The sequence below is a fragment of the Macaca nemestrina genome, chromosome 16 (genome assembly GCF_043159975.1).
Source record: "Macaca nemestrina isolate mMacNem1 chromosome 16, mMacNem.hap1, whole genome shotgun sequence".
NCBI classification, from domain to species: domain Eukaryota; kingdom Metazoa; phylum Chordata; class Mammalia; order Primates; family Cercopithecidae; genus Macaca; species Macaca nemestrina.
In genome coordinates this window covers 80,878,229-80,899,089 of record NC_092140.1, presented here as the reverse complement: position 1 = coordinate 80,899,089, position 20,861 = coordinate 80,878,229, and the positions used below count along the sequence as shown (strand labels likewise).

The 20,861-nt window shown below is 33.9% G+C and overlaps 1 protein-coding gene across 12 annotated transcripts in view; it reads right to left on the bottom strand.

Annotated features, from left to right (window-relative positions):
* LOC105490668 (zinc finger CCCH-type containing 13) overlaps nt 1–20,861 on the bottom strand; it is a 98,016-nt gene that overhangs the window by 71,321 nt on the left and 5,834 nt on the right. For 9 of the 12 annotated variants that reach the window (XM_011756515.3, XM_024795708.2, XM_011756514.3 and 6 more), the window contains 3 exons: nt 19,028–19,153; nt 18,594–18,703; nt 15,798–15,909 (listed from right to left, as the gene is read on the bottom strand). In XM_011756515.3, the coding sequence (XP_011754817.1) occupies nt 15,798–15,909; nt 18,594–18,703; nt 19,028–19,144 (339 nt within the window). In that variant the 5' untranslated portion in view covers nt 19,145–19,153. The remainder of the gene's footprint in view (nt 1–15,797; nt 15,910–18,593; nt 18,704–19,027; nt 19,154–20,861) is intronic. The other 3 variants (XM_011756518.3, XM_011756517.3, XM_011756519.2) reach the window with 1 other exon arrangement.

The following is a 20,861-nucleotide window of genomic DNA, read 5'->3' as shown; positions in this document are numbered from 1 at the left end:
ACAAAGAAGGAACTAATATACAAATGTAAAAGCTGATTCTCTGAAAATAAACCACTGGCTAACCTAAACAAGAAAAAAGGGAGAAAGCACAAATTCAAAATCCTAAATGACGAAGTAAAATAATCACATAAATGCTCAATTAGTCATGACTAAGAACAAAGCAAAATGAAAAAATAAAACTATGAGGTGTTTATTAATTTTTTTTTTTTTTTTTTTTGAGACAGGGTCTAGCTCTGTTATCCAGGCTGCGGTACAGTGGCGCAATCTTGGCTCACTGCAACCTCTGCTTCCTGGGCTCAAGCCATCCTCTCACCTCAGCCTCCCGGGTAGCTGGGACTACAGGCACACACCATTACACCCGGCTAATTTCTGTATGTTCTGTAGGGATGGGATTTTGCCATGTTGCCCAGGCTGATCTTGAATTCCTGAGCTCAAGCAATCTGCCTGCCTTGGCCTCCCAAAATACTGGGATTACAGGCATGAGCCACTGTGCCCGGTGAGATACTGTGTCTGATAAGATTTCTTTACATAACTCTATGCAAACAAGTTTGAAAACTTAGAAAAAAACCGGATAAAATTTCTAGAAAAATACTATTTGCCAAAACTGACTTTAACAGAATCAAAAGTCTACATCATTTTTCAAAGAAAAAATAAAGTCAGTTAAAGAACTCCTTCATAAAACACTACCACACCCAGTGGGTTTCGCAGGGGAATTTTACCAATCCTTTAAAGAGCAGAAAATCTAAATGCACTTAAAATATCCCAGAGTAAAGAACTGGGAATATTTTGTTATTATCTGTACTATAGATGAAGTAGTATAGTGCTGTTTCAAAGCAGACCTGAATTAGCTGTAAACGTCCATTGTAAACTCTAGGGTAACCACCAAAAAAAGTAGAAAAAAAAAAGTATAATTGATATGCTAAAAAAGAATGAAGGAAGAATCACATAAATGCTCAATTAAAATCACAAATTTTTAACCAAAAAAGGCACAAAACGAGTGAGAACAAAAACAGGAACAAAGAACAATGGCAATGAAGAGAAAACAGTAACAAATCTTGTAGATATTACTTCAACTACATCAACAATCACTTTAAACATCAATGGTCTAAACATACCAATTAAAACATAGATATTCTCAGAGTGGATGAAAAAACAAGACCCAATGGTATGTTGTCTACAAGAAACCCACATATAAACACATATATTAATAGATTAAAAGTAAAGGAATGAAGAAAGGTATACTATGCTAACACTAATCAAAAAAGAGTAGGAGTAGGTATATTAATTTCAGACAGTGTAGACTCTAGAGCAAGGTAAGTTATCAGAGACAAAGAGGAGCTCTAGAGCAAGGTAAGTTATCAGAGACAAAGAGGAGCATTGCACAATGATACAGAGGTCCATTCTCCAAAAACACATAACAATTCTTATGTCTATGACCCTACCATCAAAGCATCAAAATACCTGAGGCAAAAACTGATAAAACTGCAAAGAGAAATTCACTATTATGGTTGAGGATTTAACACCCTTCCATCATAAATGGAAAGATTCAACAGGAAGTCAGTAAAAACATAGTTGAACTCAACAGCACCATCAACAAACTTGATATAATTGATTATAGATGGCTTTATCTAACAACAGCAAAATACACATTCTTCTCAAGCTCATACAGATCATTCACCAAGACAGATCACATTCTGGGCCATAAAACACACTTAACAAATTTAAAAGAAATCATACAACATCTGCTTTCAGCCACAATGAAATTAAACTAGAAATCCGTAACAGAAAGATTACGAAAATCCCCAAATGCTTCAACAACACAATTTTAATAAACACATTGGTCAAAGAATAAATTGCAAAAAAATTTTAAAGTATTTTAAGCTAAACAAAAATAAAAATATAACTTATGACGATTTATTGGATGCAGTGAACACTGTACCCAAAAAGATAGATGTTTATAGCATTGAATGCATATATTAGAAAAGACAACCAAAAATCATTACTTTAAGCTTCCACTTCAGAAAACAAGAACAAATTAAACCCAAAGTAAGCAGAAGAAAATAAACTTAAAAATTATAATGAAAAAAGTCAATGAAATCGAAAACAGAAATTCAATACAGAAAAATTAGCAAAACCAAATGCTGTTTTCTTTGAAAAGAACAATAAAATTAATCAGCTTCTAACCAGGCTAATTAAGAAAAAAAGAAAGACACAAATTACCAATAAGAGAAACAAAGGAAGGGATCTCATTACAAATCCCATGAACATGAAAAACATGATAAAGGAATACTATGAATAACGCATGACTACAAACTTGACAACCTAGATGAAATGCGCCAATTCTTGAAAAATACAGGGTGCCAAAACTCACACAAGCAGAAGCAAGCAATTTAAGTAGGTATATATCTATTTTAAAAATTGAATCAATAATTAATAACCTTTCAAAACAGAAAGCACCGGATAGTTTACAGGTAAAGTCTACCAAATATTTCTGGAAGAAATTATACCAATCCTCTATAATCTCTTCAGAGATAGAAGAGATGGACTACTTCTTAACTCATTCTATGAGGTCAGCATTATCCTAATTCTGAAACCAGACAAAGACATTACAAAAAAACTAAAGACCAATATCTGTCATGAATAACAGAAAAAATCCTTATCAAAAATATTAGCAAATTAAAAAGTAACTATATAAAATGATGGATATGGAAATCTGCTTAACTGAAGGAATCATTTCACTATATATATTTGTATCATAACATGTTATGCAAATTAGATATAATTTTAAAAGTCAAACTTAATAAAAAGTTAGCAAATCAAATCCCACAATGTATGTACCACAACCAAGAAGAATTTATCCTTGGTATGCAAGGCTGGTTCAACATTCAAAAATCAATTAATGTAACCCACCACATCAAGAGACTAACAAAGAAAACTCACATGATTATATCAGCAGCTAGAGGAAAAGCATTTGATAAAGTCCAACACTCAGACATAATAAAAACTCTTGGTAAATTAGAAACAGAGGCAAATTTCCTCAACTTGATCATCTACAAAAAAGCCTACGGCTAGCATCACACCTAATGGTGAAATATTAGAAGTTTTCCTGCTAACATGAGAAACAAGGCAAGGATGTACCCTCTCACTATTCCTTTTCATCAAACTGAAATTTCTCAAGCTCATACAGATCATTCACCAAGACAGATGACATTCTGGGCCATAAAACACACTTAACAAATTTAAAAGAAATCATACAACGTCTGCTTTCATCTAATGCAGTAAGACAAGAAAAGGAAATAAAAATAATACAGATTATTAAGAATGAAGACCGGCCGGGCGCGGTGGCTCAAGCCTGTAATCCCAGCACTTTGGGAGGCCGAGACGGGCGGATCACGAGGTCAGGAGATCGAGACCATCCTGGCTAACACGGTGAAACCCCGTCTCTACTAAAAAATACAAAAAACTAGCCGGGCGAGGTGGCTGGCGCCTATAGTCCCAGCTACTCGGGAGGCTGAGGCAGGAGAATAGCGTAAACCCGGGAGGCGGAGCTTGCAGTGAGCTGAGATCCGGCCACTGCACTCCAGCCTGGGCAACAGAGCGAGACTCCGTCTCAAAAAAAAAAAAAAAAAAAAAAAAAAAAAAAAAAAAAAAAAAAAAAGAATGAAGACCAAAAGTGTCTGCAGAAGACATGATTATCTACGTTGAAATTCTGAAAGAACTAACAAAAGAACTTCAGGAATTAATTCTTTTTTCAAGATCTTCCTATAAAGTTCAAGAACTTTAAGACTTCCTATAAAGCAATAGCAATCAAGACAGTGTGGGACAGGCAAAAGAACTGACAAATAGATTAGTTCAGGTTGCAGAATACAAGGCTAATATACATAAAACCCAAAGTTTTGTTTTAAACTCAAAGTTCTGATTTAAACCCAATCACTTTCCTATATACAACAGTAAGTGGAATTTAAAATTAGAACACAATACCATCTTCATCAGTATACAAAAAAATGAAATACTTAAGGATAAATCTAGCAAAATATGTATAAGACACACATGAGGAAAATTACAAAATTGATTAAAGAAATCAAATAACTAAATAAATGAAGAGTTATTCCATGCTCTTGGACAGAAGACTACATATCTGTCAAGATGTCGGTTCTTCCCAAATCAATAGATTAAATGTAATCCTCACCAAAAAACCCCAGCAAGTTATTTTGTAGGTACTGACATACTGATTCTATATGGAGACCCAGAATAGCCAACACAATACTGAAGAACAAAGTCATGAGACTGACACTACCTGACTTCAAGACTTCCTATAAAGCTATAGCAATCAAGACAGTGTGGGATGCGCAAAGAACTGACAAAACAGATCAGTGGAAAATAATAAGAGCCCAGAAATAGGCTCCCACAAATATAATCAACTGATACTTAACAAAGAAGACAAACCAATTCAATGAAAAAAGGATAGTCTTTTCAACAAACAGTGCTGAAACAATTGGACAACCAAATGCAAAAAGAATCTAGACATAGACCTTACAGCCTTCACAAAAATTAACTTAAAATGGATCCTAGATCTTAACGTAAGACAAAAAACAATAAAGCTCCTAGAAAGTGACATAAGAGAATATCTAGATGACCTTGGGTATGGCAGTGACATCTTAGACACATCATCAAACTATAATCCATGAAAGAAATAACCGATAACTGGACTTCATTAAAATTAAAAGCTTCTACTCTATTTAAAAAAAAAAAAAAAAACCATCAAAAGTATAAGACAAACCATAGACTGGGTAAAATAAGCTCAGAAGTGTTGGGAAGAAGCCCCCCAAAATCTGGACATCAACTGGCCCCGAAACTGGTCATAAACAAAATCTCTGCAGCACTGTGACATGTTCATGATGGCCATAATGCTCACGCTGGAAGGTTGTGGGTTCAGGGGAATAAGGGCAAGGAACACCTGGTCAGCCCAGGGCAGAAAACTGCTTAAAGGCATTCTTAAGCCACAAACAATAGCAGGAGCGATCTGTACCTTAAGGACATGCTCCTGCTGCAGTTAACTACCCAACCTATTCCTTTAATTCAGCCCATCCCTTCGTTTCCCAAAAGGGATATTTTTACTTAATTTAATATGTACAGAAACAATGCTAATGACTGGCTTGCTGTTAATAAACATGTGGGTCAATACCTGTTCAGGGCTCTCAGCTCTGAAGGCTGTGAGACCCCTGATTTCCCACTTCACACCTCTATATTTTTGTGTGTGTCTTTAATTCCTCTAGTGCTGCTGGGTTAGGGTCTCCCCGACAGAGCTGGTCTCAGCACAGAAGACTTATTCAATAAGGACTGTTATCAAAAACATACAAAGAACTCTTAAAACTGAATAATAAGAAAACAACCTGATTTTTAAAAATGGGCAAAAGACCTGAACAATCTCACCGAAGATATACAGATGGCAAATAAGTATATGAAAAGACGCTCAACAGCTTATCTAACAGGGAAATACAAAGTAAAACCACAAAGAGATACCACTACGCACCTATCTGAATAGTCAAAATTCAATTCACTGACAACAATAAATGCTGGCAGGATGTGGAGCAACAGAACCTCTCATTCATTGCTGGTGGAAATACAAAATGATATAGCCACTTTAGAAGACAGTTGGCAGTTTTTTACAAAACTAAACATATTCTTATCATACAATCCATTAATTACACTCCTATTTACCCAAAGAAGTTGAAAACATATGTCCACACAAAAAGGTACACAGAGATATTTATAGCAGCTGTATTCATAATTGCCAAAACTTGGAAACAACCAATATGTCCTTTGGTAGGTCAATGGACAAATAAACAGAATAGCCACACTTTACACTATGGACTATGAGTAATAATAATGTGTCCACGTAAGGTCACTGATCGCAACAATGCACCACTGGTGTGAGACACTGATAGTGGTGCAAGTTCTGCATATGCTGGGGGAGAGTTACGGGAAATCTCTGTATTTACCATTAACTTTTGCTGTGATCCTAAAACTGTTATAAAACATAGTGGTTTTAAAAAAAAAAAAAAAAAACAGAAAAGTGACAAATAAAATTACCTGTACTCGATATCTTAAGTAAAAGGTTTTCCCTAAAATACAGAATTTTTAAAACAGAGAAGAAAAAAAAAAAGAGAGAGAGAAAATGGGCAGGGGATACAGTAAATTACCTGTAAATACACGAAGATGCCCAATCTCACTCATAAGAGAAACATAATTAAAACTATAATGAAATAACACTTTTTCTATGAAATTGACAAAAAGACAAGTTTGAAAACACATACTAACAAAGCAAAGATGAAGTCAGTTGGCTCTGTGTGCTGCTGGCAACAACGTAAATGTCATTATGTAGTAAGATTATACAGGCATTTACCTTTTGATACAGCAATCCCATTTCTGGAGATTTATATTTCCTTAAGACACAGACACAAAAATACAAAATAATAATTGCATATATTCCCTGTAGCTCTACTTTTAGTGGCAAGACTGAAATAACCTAAAATCTCCACTAATAGAAGACTGGCTGAATAATGTACCATACAATCACACAATGAAATACTACGTAATTATGAAAAAGCTTAAGATATAGCTTTACATACTGCCATAGAATGATCTCTGGTACAGTGTTAAAAAAGCAAGGTGAAGAAAAATGTATATAGTAATGCTACCTTTTATCTAAGAAAGAGAAAAAAGATGATTATATATACTAATTTGTGTGTGCATATATAAATGTATGTAAATATTAAATATATATATATTATATGTGTGTTTTAAAACAGCAGAATTATCCAAAAACTCATAAATGTGGTTACCCATAGGGAAAAGGGTACAGTAATCATAGGACAGAAGTTAGACTTTTCTGAATATAAAACTGTTTTGTAATTTAGCTTTGAAATCATGTAAATGTTTTATATAATTAAAAAATGAAAGAAAAAAGAAATCTAAAAACTTCAAAATTACTTTTAATTATCTGATTATTTCGGTTAACCCAACTAAATATCAATTTGGCAGTTTAACCATATAGAGAAGACCGTTTCAAGTAACTTAAAATATACTAATTTGACTATATATTCCTAATAGACAGATTTAACAACATTATCCTAATAGGATATATCTTAAGAACTACCTAGAAACCTTAAGTTGAGCTCAGTAATAACACTATTAACAACAATACAGTTGTTATTCTGAAGCTACTAAATGTAATGTAAGGTCAAGCAAATGAATAATGTCAACAGGGACCAGAATTTTCAGCGGAAGAGAAAAAACATACAACTAATAAAATCAAAGTTAAGTAAAAGTCCTGCAGTCCAAATCTGAATTATTTGAATTCATGTCTGTTTGTTTCTAAAAAGAAGATCTATATGAATTTCCTAGATATACCTAATGAAAAGCCCCAAAGACAATGACTAATCTAGTGGTAAAACCTTGCAAATACTCTCAGTAAAAGGAACCAAGTTTTTTGAGGAAAATGGCTGATTCCGCATATACAGTATGAAATACACAATGTGCTGGGAATACATGATCTTCATAGAAACAAAGAAACTACAGAGGATTACTAAAGTGGTGGCAAAACAACATAGGATATAACTGGACTTCATTCAAGTTGAAAGACATTTTGAAAGACACCACAAAGAAAACAAAAAGGCAGGCTGCACACTGGGGAAATGTATTTGCAATACATATATCTCACAAAGGATTGGTATACAGAATATTACAAATTGGTAATAAGACTAAGAGCCTAATTTATAAGCAAAAGATGTTAATAAATAGCCAATACAAGATATACATAAGATAAAAAAGAGCCAATAAACATATGAAAAGATGTTCAACATCACTAACCATCAAGAAATGAAAATTAAAACTACTATATACCCACTAGAATGGCTAACATGAAAAAGACCAACAATGCCAAGTGTTGGTAAGAACACAGAGAGAAACTTATTCAGTGAAGTGGAGATGCAAAATGGAACAACCACTTCAGAAAACTGTTCAGCAGTTTCTTATAAAGTTAAAAATACATATAAGACACAGTTCTACCCCTATATATTTACCAAAAGAAAACTTGTCCACACAAAAACATATATGCACATGTTGACAGCAGCTTTATTCATAATAGCTGGAGCAGCTTTATTCATAATAGCTGAAAACTAGAAACAACCCAAATGTCTATCCACTGGTGAATGGCTAAACAAATTTTGATATATCCATCTAATAGAACATGAATCAGCAATAAAAGGAATGAACTACTGACATATGCAACAATGTGGCTGAATCTGAGAAGTACTATGCTGAAAGAATCAAGACATGGGAATATATATGATTTCATTACAGTGACAGATCAGAGGTTATCAGGAGTGAGTTTGGGAGGGGACTGACTACAGAAAGGCATGAAGATATGTTTTGGGTTGACAGGTATGTTCTGTATCTTGATTGTGGTGGTAGTTACACAGGTGGCACATCTGTCAAGACTCAAACTGTATACTTCAAATGGGTGCATTTCAATGTTTGAAAATTATATTTCAATAAAGTAAATTGAAAAAAAAAGGCTCTGGATCCAATACAAAGATCACCCACAAGCTAAGGAAGGGGCATCTATTTATATATACCAGTTAGTATACACGCATATATTTATTTGCTCTGCTAGCTGAGAGGTTCTAAAAGAAACAATACCCCAGTAGCACAAACACAGCTAATGCCCAGGTTTGGTTACTAATACCATTCTACAATAAAAGAAACCAGGGCACAAGCACATGCTCATTCCCTTGCTGTGTGTGGCAGTGTGCATGTGTCTCAGAATACCCATCCTTGGAATTCAGTCATCAGGCCATGAGGAAGCCCAAGTGATGAGACCACACAGAGACAAACAGAGGCCTCTAGTGACAGCCAGCATCGACTGCCAGACAGGTGAGTGAATAAACCTTCAAGTGCTTCCAGTACGTTAGCTGAGAGCAACAGAAAAGACTTCCCTGCTGTGCCCTTTCTGAATTCCTGACAGAATTTGAGCACATAATAAATGGTTGTTTTACGTCAAGGAACAGCAACTGGAACAACTCTTAAAGCTATCAAAGAATATATTTGCATATCATACTAGGCTAAAACTTAAAAGTTTTTTCCATATAAAATGAAAATATATAGCTATGTTGGAAAATCACCATAATTATCTCCGTACTATATATTCATTACCGAATTTCTACCAGGTGGTAGATATACTATATCTCTATTTATACTCTTATCCTTCTAAGCCTTTTCTTTTGAAATAAACAAACAACACTCATTCGATCTGTTTACCCCTACAGCGATCAGCTTCCTAAATTTTTACTTTGGTGACTTTCTACTATTTCTATTCTGCATTTAAACAATGTTTTATTATTTCCAAAGAATTTCATATGTACTTCTTCACTTGGTTCTCACCATAACTTGTGATAAACTGGGGCAGGTACATCTATCCTACAAGTTAAAAGACAAAGTCAAGAGACTTACTCAAGATATAGTTAGTAACAACGTTAAGGCCTTCTAACTTAAAAGTCCTCCACTGCAGGAGTCCTGCTAATTATAACAGCTACAGTACTATCCCCTCCCCTACAGTCAGTGCCATTTTTTTTTCTCATCTAGCCAGAAATATCAAGAGGTAGAAAAAGAACAAGGTAAGGCCAAGTGCAGTGGCTCACGACTGTAATCCCAACATTTATGGAGACTGAGGAAGGATGATTGTTTGAGCCTGGGAGGTGGAGGCTTCAGTGAATCATGTTTGCATCACTGCACTTTAGCTCAGGAAGGAGAGCAAGACCCTGTGTCAAGAAAAAAAAAAAAAGAACAAGGTAGGGGATATCAGGGGGCAGTAAGAGAACTGAGGAGGCAACTGTGAAACAAAACTAATAATTGCATGGACATTCTAGAAGGCACAGTTTCAAGAGACAGTAAACTTCATACTAGAAAATTACATTTTCAATTCAGTATAAGACACCTGGAATAGGTTTAAAGTTGGATAATCGACTTGAGATCCACCTATAGACTGAGATCTAAAAAAGTAATTTGAGTGTAGTCATCTTAAATAAATTCAGGATAAGTATCAAGTCTAAATCTTCTGTTTGAAGGTAAGCAATTAGGTTGGGGTGGGGTAGGAAACGTAAACAAATGACAGAAATGGTCCTTTGAAAAAATAGTGGACAAGGGAAAGAGAACAACATTGTGAAGTCTCGAAAGAAAAACCGCGAGGTGGAAAAGAAAAAAAAAAAACCTCTAAAAATGGCTTTTTCAGGAACCAGAAAGTTATTAAAATAGCAGGTTAAGAAAAAGTATTTAACCAGTTGAAATAATTAACATTTAGAAAATTAACATCAGTTAAAATATTATTCCAATTATCATTTTTGTTTTGTTTTGTTTTTTTGAAACAGAGTCTTACTCTGTCATCCAGGCTAGTGTGATTCTCAGCTCACTGCAACCTCCGCCTTCCAGGCTCAAGTAATTCTCCTGCCTCAGCCTCCTGAGTAGCTGGGATTATAGGCATGCGCCACCACACCTGGCTAATTTTTGCATTTTCAGTAGAGACAGGGTTTTGCCATGTTGGCCGGTCTGGTCTCAAACTCCTGGCCTCAAGTGATCTGCCCGCCTCAGCCTCCCAAAGTGCTAGGATTACAGGTGTGAGCCACTGCACCCAGCTATCCCAATTGTTTTAATATTGTATATGAGGACGAATAAATAACAACAAAAAACTTAACACTTTAAAAACAAAGATCCTGAAAAAGTTCTGGAAATGAATGGTGGTATCGTTAGCATAACAGTGTAAATGCACTTAATGTCAATAAACTGTGCATCAAAAAATTGTTAAAATAGTAAATTTTATGTGTATTTTACCACATTAAAAAAATGAAAATAAAAACAGAGATCAATAAAGAAAAATAAACAGACCACTGCTCTTGCCCACTTGCTCTGACGTAAGACTTACGTAAGCAATACTCAAGGGCATCTCTAACTCCTAAACTAGGTATCTTCCCACGATGGCGAATTATCTAATTCTTTCTTGAATGCAGTCACAAAGCTTCTATTAAGAGATAAGGACGCTCTACAACACCTTTATGTCTCCGTCATCAATAAATGCTTGAATATTCTTCCTGACTATATTTAGGGGTCTAATTTTGCTTTCAAAGCTAATTTATCTTTTGTGCTCAAATTCCATAAAATAACAAGTCTCTGTCATACAAAATGAAAATACAATTCCATTTTAATCTGAAAATCTCTACTGATTAAATGCAACTATTTGCTACTGATTACCTCAAATAAGCCTCTCACTTTTCAGTTCCACTGTATTAAGTCTGATTCATATCACCTAGACCAGCCCTTTCCAATAGAAACATGATGCAAGCACTTAAGTAATTTTACAATTCCTTGTTGTAACATTAAAAAGAAAAAAGATAAAGGTAAAATTAAAATATTGATAACATTATTTAACCCAGCATATCCAAAATTATTGTCCTCTCAACATAAAATCAACATTTTAAAATTTGAGATATTTTACTTTTTTTTCATACTAAGTCTCTGAAATTCACTATGTATTTTATATTTATACCACACTTCAATTCAAACTACCCACATTTGACACAGCACAGACCTTAGATCAGCGGGGGTTCTCAATCACGGCTGCATATCAGAACCACTTTCCATTAATTCAATAAGTGAACTTACTAGTTCCAGGGTCTGGAGGTAAACTGGTGAGCAAAACAGATCTCAGCATGTAAGTCTCTTTTCTCTATTGCTAAACTGTGAGTTTGGCACACAAGACCACTGATAATCTGGTCCTAATCTACTTCAGCCTTCATCTCACATCCACATGTTATCATTTTTATAACCTAGGCACACAGCTTCACAAGTTTCTCAAACACATTAGTCCTTTAAAACTCCTTACATTTCTTGTGTTGGTTTTCTCTTCTTCCCTCCCCTCTGACACCCCATCTATTCCTTCAACACCAGTCCAAGTGTCATTTTGCCTGAAGCATTCCCTGGTTCTCCAGGTATTTACTCTCTCCATTGTGCATTTGCTCATATCTTTCTGACATACTATCACATGCTACAGAATTACAAGTTATCCATTTATGAATCTGTCTCACTACAAGATCAGCAGTTATCAACCTCATAATTCAGACACATTGGAGTTGACATCAGTGACAGAGAAGAAGAGGAATTACAGCTAATTTGCTGAAAATCACACCCATTCTATCTTAGCTATGCCTATGTAATCTATTCCACAGTTGCCCTTACCTAACATAGGCCTGATCTTCCTACAGAAATTCATTACATGAAGATCAACAGTCACGTGTTGCAGCAGGAATGCACAATAAAAATGATCAGTATCTGTTACCTGTCATATATAACACTAAAAATAATACTAGCTGGGCACGGTGGCTCATGCCTGTAATCCCAGCACTTTGGGAGGCCAAGGCGGGTGGATCACAAGGTCAGGAGTTCGAGTGCAGACTAGCCAACATGGTGAAACCCTGTCTCTACTAAAGATACAAAAAATTAGCTAGGCATGGTGGTGCACACCTGTAATCTCAGCTACTTGGGAGGGTGAGGCAGGAGAATCACTTGAACCCAGGAGGCAGAGGTTGCAGTGAGCAGAGATCACGCCATTGCACTCCAGTTTGGGAGACAGGGTAAGACTCTGTCTCAAAGAATAATAATAAATAATAATTAATACCCTGGTGTCCTAGTTTATTAACAGTTCTGTTTAAGTTTAGATAGTGTATTACCTAAAACCTGATCACTGTTGAAACTTATAACTCTATCACTTCAGTATACACGATGCTCAGTGCCTTTGAGGGCTTTCTCATCTAGGGAAAGCAAGATTCAGGCTTTAAATTTCTTAACAAAATGCCAACTTGACTGTACTAACTTTATTTGATGAACATAAAAACCTTTATGATAAACACCACACTTACATTCAGTTATCTGTCAACAACCTACATCTCCAAGGCTGACGTTCATCTTCTATACGAGCCTAAAGACAATTTATATTAGAAAATGCTAAGCGCCATTTCAATACCAGTATATACCATTTATTATGCACACGTCATCATGGAATAGTAAATCATTTACATGTATTTTCTTCACAGCAACACTGACAGCCAGCATTTCCATTTTACAGACACGGAGACAAGAAGAGTTTAACAATTCCTAAAGTAATATGCTCTAAATATGGATTCCAGATGTTTGCTCCTTATACTAATAACAATTCATCTAGCAGTATGCTAGAGTCAGTCTGTACTGACTCATAAGAGCTGATTTAAATTTTTAGGAATTCTGGAAGTCACTGTTAAACACAGCCATGATTAAACAAATAAACTGTATTAAAAACAAAGGTAATAATTACTCAGAACTCATGGTAAATTCACTCCTGAGGTTATTTACATTTTGTGTGTTTGTAATATACATAATGGGAACACTGTATATAATGTCACTTAGCATCTCTTCCCAACTATGCATCTGTCAGTGATGTCTTTGAAAACTTGAAACTCACCATGGTGGGAGTATTTACATAAAAGAACTGGCAAACCCGAGAAACCATGGCTTTCTTTTTTTCACAGTAGCTGTACATTTACCAGCAGACCACTGAGGCATCTCTTACTCTGAATCAATAGGTTATTTCAAAATGTAATACACATGCTTAGTCCCCAACCCAGAAATTCTGATTCAGTAGATTAGGAGTGGAATACTGGCATATGTATTTTGAAAAAGATCTTCCCTAAAAAAGGAATTTTGATAAAAACCTCCAGCTGAGAACTACTTAAGATTTTTAAGATTATATCACTGTATCACATTAGACATTAGAAAACTAAATACTTAAAACTATATTATAAGAAATAAGTTTCACAAATTATAATACTGTCAGGGCTTTTTTATCATGGGTCAAAAACAGCCGTAGAAAGCTTCTACATACCTTATCAAAGAAGTTGTTGCTTATACAGTTCAGTAACTTTCATAAAAAGACTATAATAGAAGACAATTGGATATCCACATGCAAAAGAATAAGGCTGAACCTTTACCACGTCATAAATAAAAATTAGCTCAAAATGTTTCAAAGACTTAAATATAAGAGCTAAAACCATAATATGCTTCAAAGAAAACATAGATGTAAATCTTTGTGACCCTGGACTAAAAAATAGTTTCTTAGATGACATCAAAAGCACAAACAAGCAACAATAACAATAAAAACAAAAACAGGTAAGTCAGATTTCATCAAATTAAAGATGTATATGTTTTAAAGGACACCATCAAGAATGTGATGCCAACATACAGAATGGGAGAAAAGATCTGCAAGTTATATATACGATAAGGGACTTGTATCCAAAATAAAGAGAGCACTTATAACTCTATAATAAAAAGACAACCCAATTTTTAAAATGGGAAAAGGATCTCCAAACAAAATATACAAACAGCCAATAAGTACACAAAAAGATGCTCAACATAATTAGAATCCAAAATGCAAATAAAAACCACAATTAGATTATCATTTCACACCCACCAAGATGGCTATAATCAAAAAGTTAGATAACAAAAGTGTTGATGATGATGTGCAGAAACTAGAACTTTCATATGCTGTCAAAAATGTGAAATGATACAGCCACTTAGTCTGGCAGTTCCTTAAAAGGTTAAACACAGAGTTACTGTAGAACTCGGCAATTTCACTCTTCAATATAAACCCAATAGAAATAAAAACATTTCCATACAAAAACTTGTACATAAATGTTCACAGCAGCATTACACACAAGAGTCAAAAAGTAGAAAAAGCCCAAATATCCATCACTGACAAGTGGATAAACAAAATGTGATATTATTAATACAATGTAATATTATCTGACAAAAATCAGGAACAAAATACTGATGCATCCCATACTGTTTCATGAACCTTGAAAAACTATGCTAAGTGAAAAAAGCTAGTCACAAAAGATCACATTTTATTATTCCATTTATATGAAATATATAGGCAAATCTCTAGAAAGAGAAAGAGGATTTAGCAGTTGCCTAGGGCTGGTGGCTAGGAGGGCGTCTGCTGAAAAGTTTGGCATTTCTTTATGGAGCAATGAAAATATTCTAAAATTGACTATGGTGATGGTTTCACAACTCTAATAATACACTAAAAACCACTGAGGAGTACACTTTTAGTGAGTGAACTGTATGGTATGTGAAATATGGTATGATAAATTTCTAGAAAACAATTAGCTCTGGGAAAGATTTCCATTCCTGACAAACAATTGTTTTCTTTTACTCAATGAACTACATTATAAATTTTATTTATCTTGGCTTCACTGCCAACAAATTCACAGCTAAAATTTGTGGTCATATTTGCTTTCTTTTATCTCAACTTTCTAGTTCAGTTTGTTAACCCCACGTGTTTTGCTTTCATTGTTTTAATTTGTGTAAGCATTCTACTGCAAGCCACTTCAACCTTTCTTGGAGCAGATGTGATGGCTGGCTGAATTCCGGAAACTTAAAGATACTCACGATCCTCATCAAGGTATAAAATTCCTACTAAGTTCAGCTTGAGTTCTGCCAAATAATCCCTTTTATCTTAACTACCATAAAGAACTGAACCAATCACAGTTTTCCCAGGGGACTCTTCCCCTCTAAATTACATTATCCATATAGAACATTATAATGCCATATTACACATTTACCATATATTTAGCACACAAATAATATTTAAAATGAAACTTAAATTAACAAATTACTACTGAAGTTTAACTTGGTTTTGGGAAATTCAATCCTACCCTAACAGGTGAGGATGACTCCTCTGTATTTCGTTTCTGGGGCTCAGCGTCCACGTCTTGGCGCTTGTTCTTCATTCTTTCTCTAAGATCCCCTGTAGGTCTTTCTGGTGACCTTTGAACCAAAACAGAGAAACAAAACAAAAAACAAAACAAAACAACAGAAATCTATATTTATATATTAATAACATTTTATAAGAATGTATTTACAGAAATAACCTCACAAATCTCAATACACTTTTTCTAACTGAACTTGACTCCTAAATTTCTGAAAAATAATTTCACCTTAAATATTAATATGCAAAACATGAGCAACACTTATAGTTTTTCTCCCAATAACATTAAAATTTATATGTTAAATTCCATGAAGTGGCAGGTACTGGTGATGTGAATAAGAAATTATATGTGAACTGATAAAAAGGAACTAATAGCTTGACTTGTTTACCTGTTAATCACATAAATATATTAGTTACATGTAGGAGCAAAATATAGTAGTAACACAATGTTTTAAACTACAAAGTTGCAAAATTAATCTACAGGTAGCAGCATTATCATCTATACATGAAAGACATAATAAGTATTACAAGAAATAAGTTACTTGTATATACATGCATGTGGTTGGATGTAACATCAACAACTGAGAAAATAATTTATGTACTTTAAGAATCAAAGCAAATATAGGAGCTTTATAATTTTTCTTAAATTTTAAATTATTTCAGAATAAAGGATTCAAAGCAATTTTACAACAGTGATTTTCATATTCTGCTGTAAATTTTTTAACTAAAGGAAAAATACATATCTAAACTCAACAGTGGTGAGGCTTTATTATTTATACTATAAATCTGACAGTATATGGCTATGCAATTATTTTTACTATCAGTGGGGAAAAAACAAAGGAGAGATGGAAAACACACTGCCTTGAAAGACTATTTCTAGAACACCTTTAAAAGAGGGCAAAAGAAGTTAAGGAATGCTCTGTTCCTCTTTGACTACCAAAAAGTACTATATATAAAAAAGATATAAACAAATCACATAAATATTCACATCTATTTCAAGCAGTCATTGAGCAATCAAATCAATTCCTTGATTATATGAATACAAATCATAAGGTTAGTATAGAAATAATTTGAGTTAATTCACTTTAAAGGATCTCATTGATGTTTACATGCATATTTAATAGATTTATATTAAATGTTTTAATAGTTAAAGCTAAACTTGAAACTGGAATCTCTTATTAAGAACCAGTACTTAAGTGCTCTAAATTATAATTATGATGTACATGTAAATCCTATGTGCCCCGGTTTCCTTTATATAATGAAACAGTTTAGTATGAACTTGTTTCTATCCTAAACAGCACCCATCAGAGTGAATGTTCTACACACAGCGAATTCTCAATGAATTACTTAAAAGTCTTGTAATATAAACATATAAATAAGCATTTTGTAAAATACACTGCTTTTCTTCTCATCTTTGACTCACATTATGAACTATGTTTTTCCTCCCGACAAAAAAAAGCACAAATACTAAAGAAATTATCAGATGGAAAAACACACACAAAATAGCAAAATTATAATAAATATCCTTTATTCTAAGTCTAGTAATGACATTACTTTTTCCCATTTTAGACAAATTTCTCTGACCATTTTTCTCAAAATGATTGCTTAAATAAAAATTCTGAGTCAGCTAATAAAATTCAAAGATACATTTTAAAATGTATTAAAAGTACAGTATTATTGAAAGCAAAACAATAAAATTATTGAAATAGTTTCACCAGGTATGTATCTACATGTATATATACAATTAATCACACATATACTACAAACACTAATTTTCCCACATTAACAGAAGTGACAAATGACAATCTAAATACAAATAAAACAGTATTCAGAATCACAAATAAACTAAAATGTACAATGTTTACGTGAAAAGGAAGTTGGCTAATGTTGAGGGTTTGAATTTTAAATTCTCCTAAACAAAATCTACCCATACACTACCCAAAAAAAATCACCCAACTAAAAAAAAAAAAAAAAAATTTCCAATTGCTAATGTTCAGTTTTTATAGTGTTGCTATGCTATAGCCAAAACAATCAGCATAACCAATTTTGGAACTAGGTAAATTATTTGTTTACCAATCAAGTTAAAACTGTTTCTGTGACAAACTCTATGTATATTACATCTTTAAACACCCTAAAATCATCATCATGAGGGAGCCAAAAGAAAAATAAAAAGTCTTTATTAAGCAAGTTTAATCTAGCCAAGCCTTTATTAAAGGCAAAACAATGTTTGAAATATGGAGTACACTTATCCACATATAAATACATATTTTCATTAACATACTGTGATAAGGGATTTGGCAAATGCATTTTAACCCACGGAATTTGTGCAAAATTTGAATTCAGGACATCTTAAACAGCTAAAATTATACCCTATTTGAATTTTACTATTTTAAGAGTTAAAAATAGCCTCACTAAAAAGAAATTCAGATACCATGGAATTCTGCTGTCTTAAGCAGCAATTTAATACATAATTGGGGGAAAAAAGTAAGCCATACACATATTACAAAAAGACCTATTGTCAAAACAAATAAATAATGAACAAATAAGTTAATTTTAAAGCAAACATTTTATTAATCTTGAAAATAGTAACAAAAAGATCTTGTCAGTCTTCGATCACTGGTAAGACTAACACCAATATAGAAAATCTGACCAAATATATGGTTGTATTTCAGATTTTTACACTAGAGAAATTACAAAAGTCATCTTCTAATAGTACATGAACAATTCAAAGTTCTCAGTTTACCTTCTATAATTGCTGCTATAACCTTTACCACGAGGTGAAGGGCCATGTACGAATCTACATGTGTTTCCATAGAGGCAGTTGCCAGTCTTCAGCCAGTTACGGCACTGTGTCTAAGAGACAGATATTACTATGTAAATTTCATATTGATTTCTAGAAAAAAAGTGCTAGCAGGACAAAATTAAAACAAATGTTACCAAAATTCCAGCTAACTGTGATATATTACTCCCCAAATAATAAAAACTTCAGGACAAATATATGAAAAACCCATAACCTTATCACCTTTTTCACTCTTTTTTATAAAACACACTTTAAAAAATTTACTGAACCAACATTCCTACAATAAAACAACCTGTTCACCTTTATGATACAAATGAGCATTTCAATAATAGAATTCTAAGAGAACCCCCCCTGTGACTATGCTAGTGACAACTCACCTCTGCTGTACTGCCAGTGCTGGGTCCAAGCCTCTCAAATACACTGGGTCTTCGGGATGTGCTATCAGATATGGTCTTGGTATTTTCCACTGTGACCTTCCTTCTAATTTTTGACATTTTGTACTACTTTAACCAAAAAAGAAAGAGGCAAAACTGTAAAATTCTTCAGTTTTAAATAACTGAGCCCACAGCTTACAAGTAGATAAAACTATAGGTAACAGTGTAAAATTACAGGAGATTTTCCTTGGGAGATAAAAAAAAAAAAGGCATAGGAGAGGTCACAGGTAAACCGAGATAGTATCTTCTAAAGCATGCCTTACTGGTGAATTTATAACAGCTGTGAGATTTGTTGGCTACAATTGCACCTCTTCTGGGGAGTGAATGAATATGATCTCACACAGTGAAGTTTTCATAGTACAATCAACCTCAGAAGATATAGTATAAAACGTTTACTTTATAAAAGTTACTTACAAAAATTGCTTCAAAATTTAGTAACTCTATCCTTTAAGAAAAAGTTGTTAACCATCAACTGGTTAACTGAAAAAGTTATGTTATTGAAAATGGAAAAAAAAATTCGGTAAAATTTTTGACAGCAGAAATTATTTTTCATAATGTAAGTGACAATAGTTATGTTCCAAAAATCAGGTTGAGAAAAATGAACGATATTTTAGTATTTTCTTTGACTTACAGAAGTCAAAGCGGCCGGGCGTGGTGGCTCACGTCTGTAATCCCAGCACTTTGGGAGGCCAAGGTGGGCGGATCACAAGGTCAGGAGATCGAGACCATCCTGCCTTACACGGTGAAACCCCATCTCTACTAAAAATACAAAAAAGTAGCCGGGTGTGGTGGTACGTGCCCGTAGTCCCAGCCAATCAGGAGGCTGAGGCAGGAGAATCGCTTGAACCTGGGAGGTGAAGGTTGCAGTGAGCCGAGATCGCGCCACTGCACTCCAGCCTGGGTGACAGAGCGAGACTCTGTCTCAAAAAAAAAAAAAAAAAAAAAAAAAAAAGAAGTCAAAGCAATCTGATCAAGCATATTTATTTTCCAGTAACACAAAACCAAACCAAAACAAAACTCAATGTTGATAAAAACAACTTTCAAAACAGGACAGATTGTAGAACTAGAAAAAGTCAAGATATTTCTATAATCTATACTATACTGACATAAAATTCAAAGGTGTTAAAAGTAATTAATAGACTATTTTACCACTATTAGTAATAAGAAAAAAGACAAATTGTAAAAATATTTTTATTTTATGTTATGTTTAAGGTCTGTTAGATTTGATGTAAACATAAAAATATTTTGTAAGGTCCAGGCACAGTGGCTCATGCCTGTAATCCCAGCACTTTGGGAGGTCAAGGTGGGCGGATCATGAGGTCAGGAGACTGAGACCATCGTGGCTAACACGGTGAAACTCCATCTCTACTAAAAATACAAAAAAAAAAAAAAAGAAGAAGAAAAGAAAATTAGCTGGGCATGGTGGTGGTGGGCGCCTGTTGGGAGGCTGAGGCAGGAGAATGGCATGAACCCAGGAGGCAGAGCTTGCAGTGAGCCAAGATCACACCACTGCACTCCAACCTGGGCGACAGAGCAAGACTCCGCCTCAAGAAAAATATATATATGTGTGTGTGTATATATGTGTGTATATTTTTTATATATGTGTATATATGTATACATATTTTTATATGTGTATATATGTATGCATACATATGTATATATTTTATATGTATATATACATATGTGTATATATATTTATATATGTATATATACATACGTATATATATTTTTATATATGTATATATACACATGTATATATTTTATATAGGTATATATA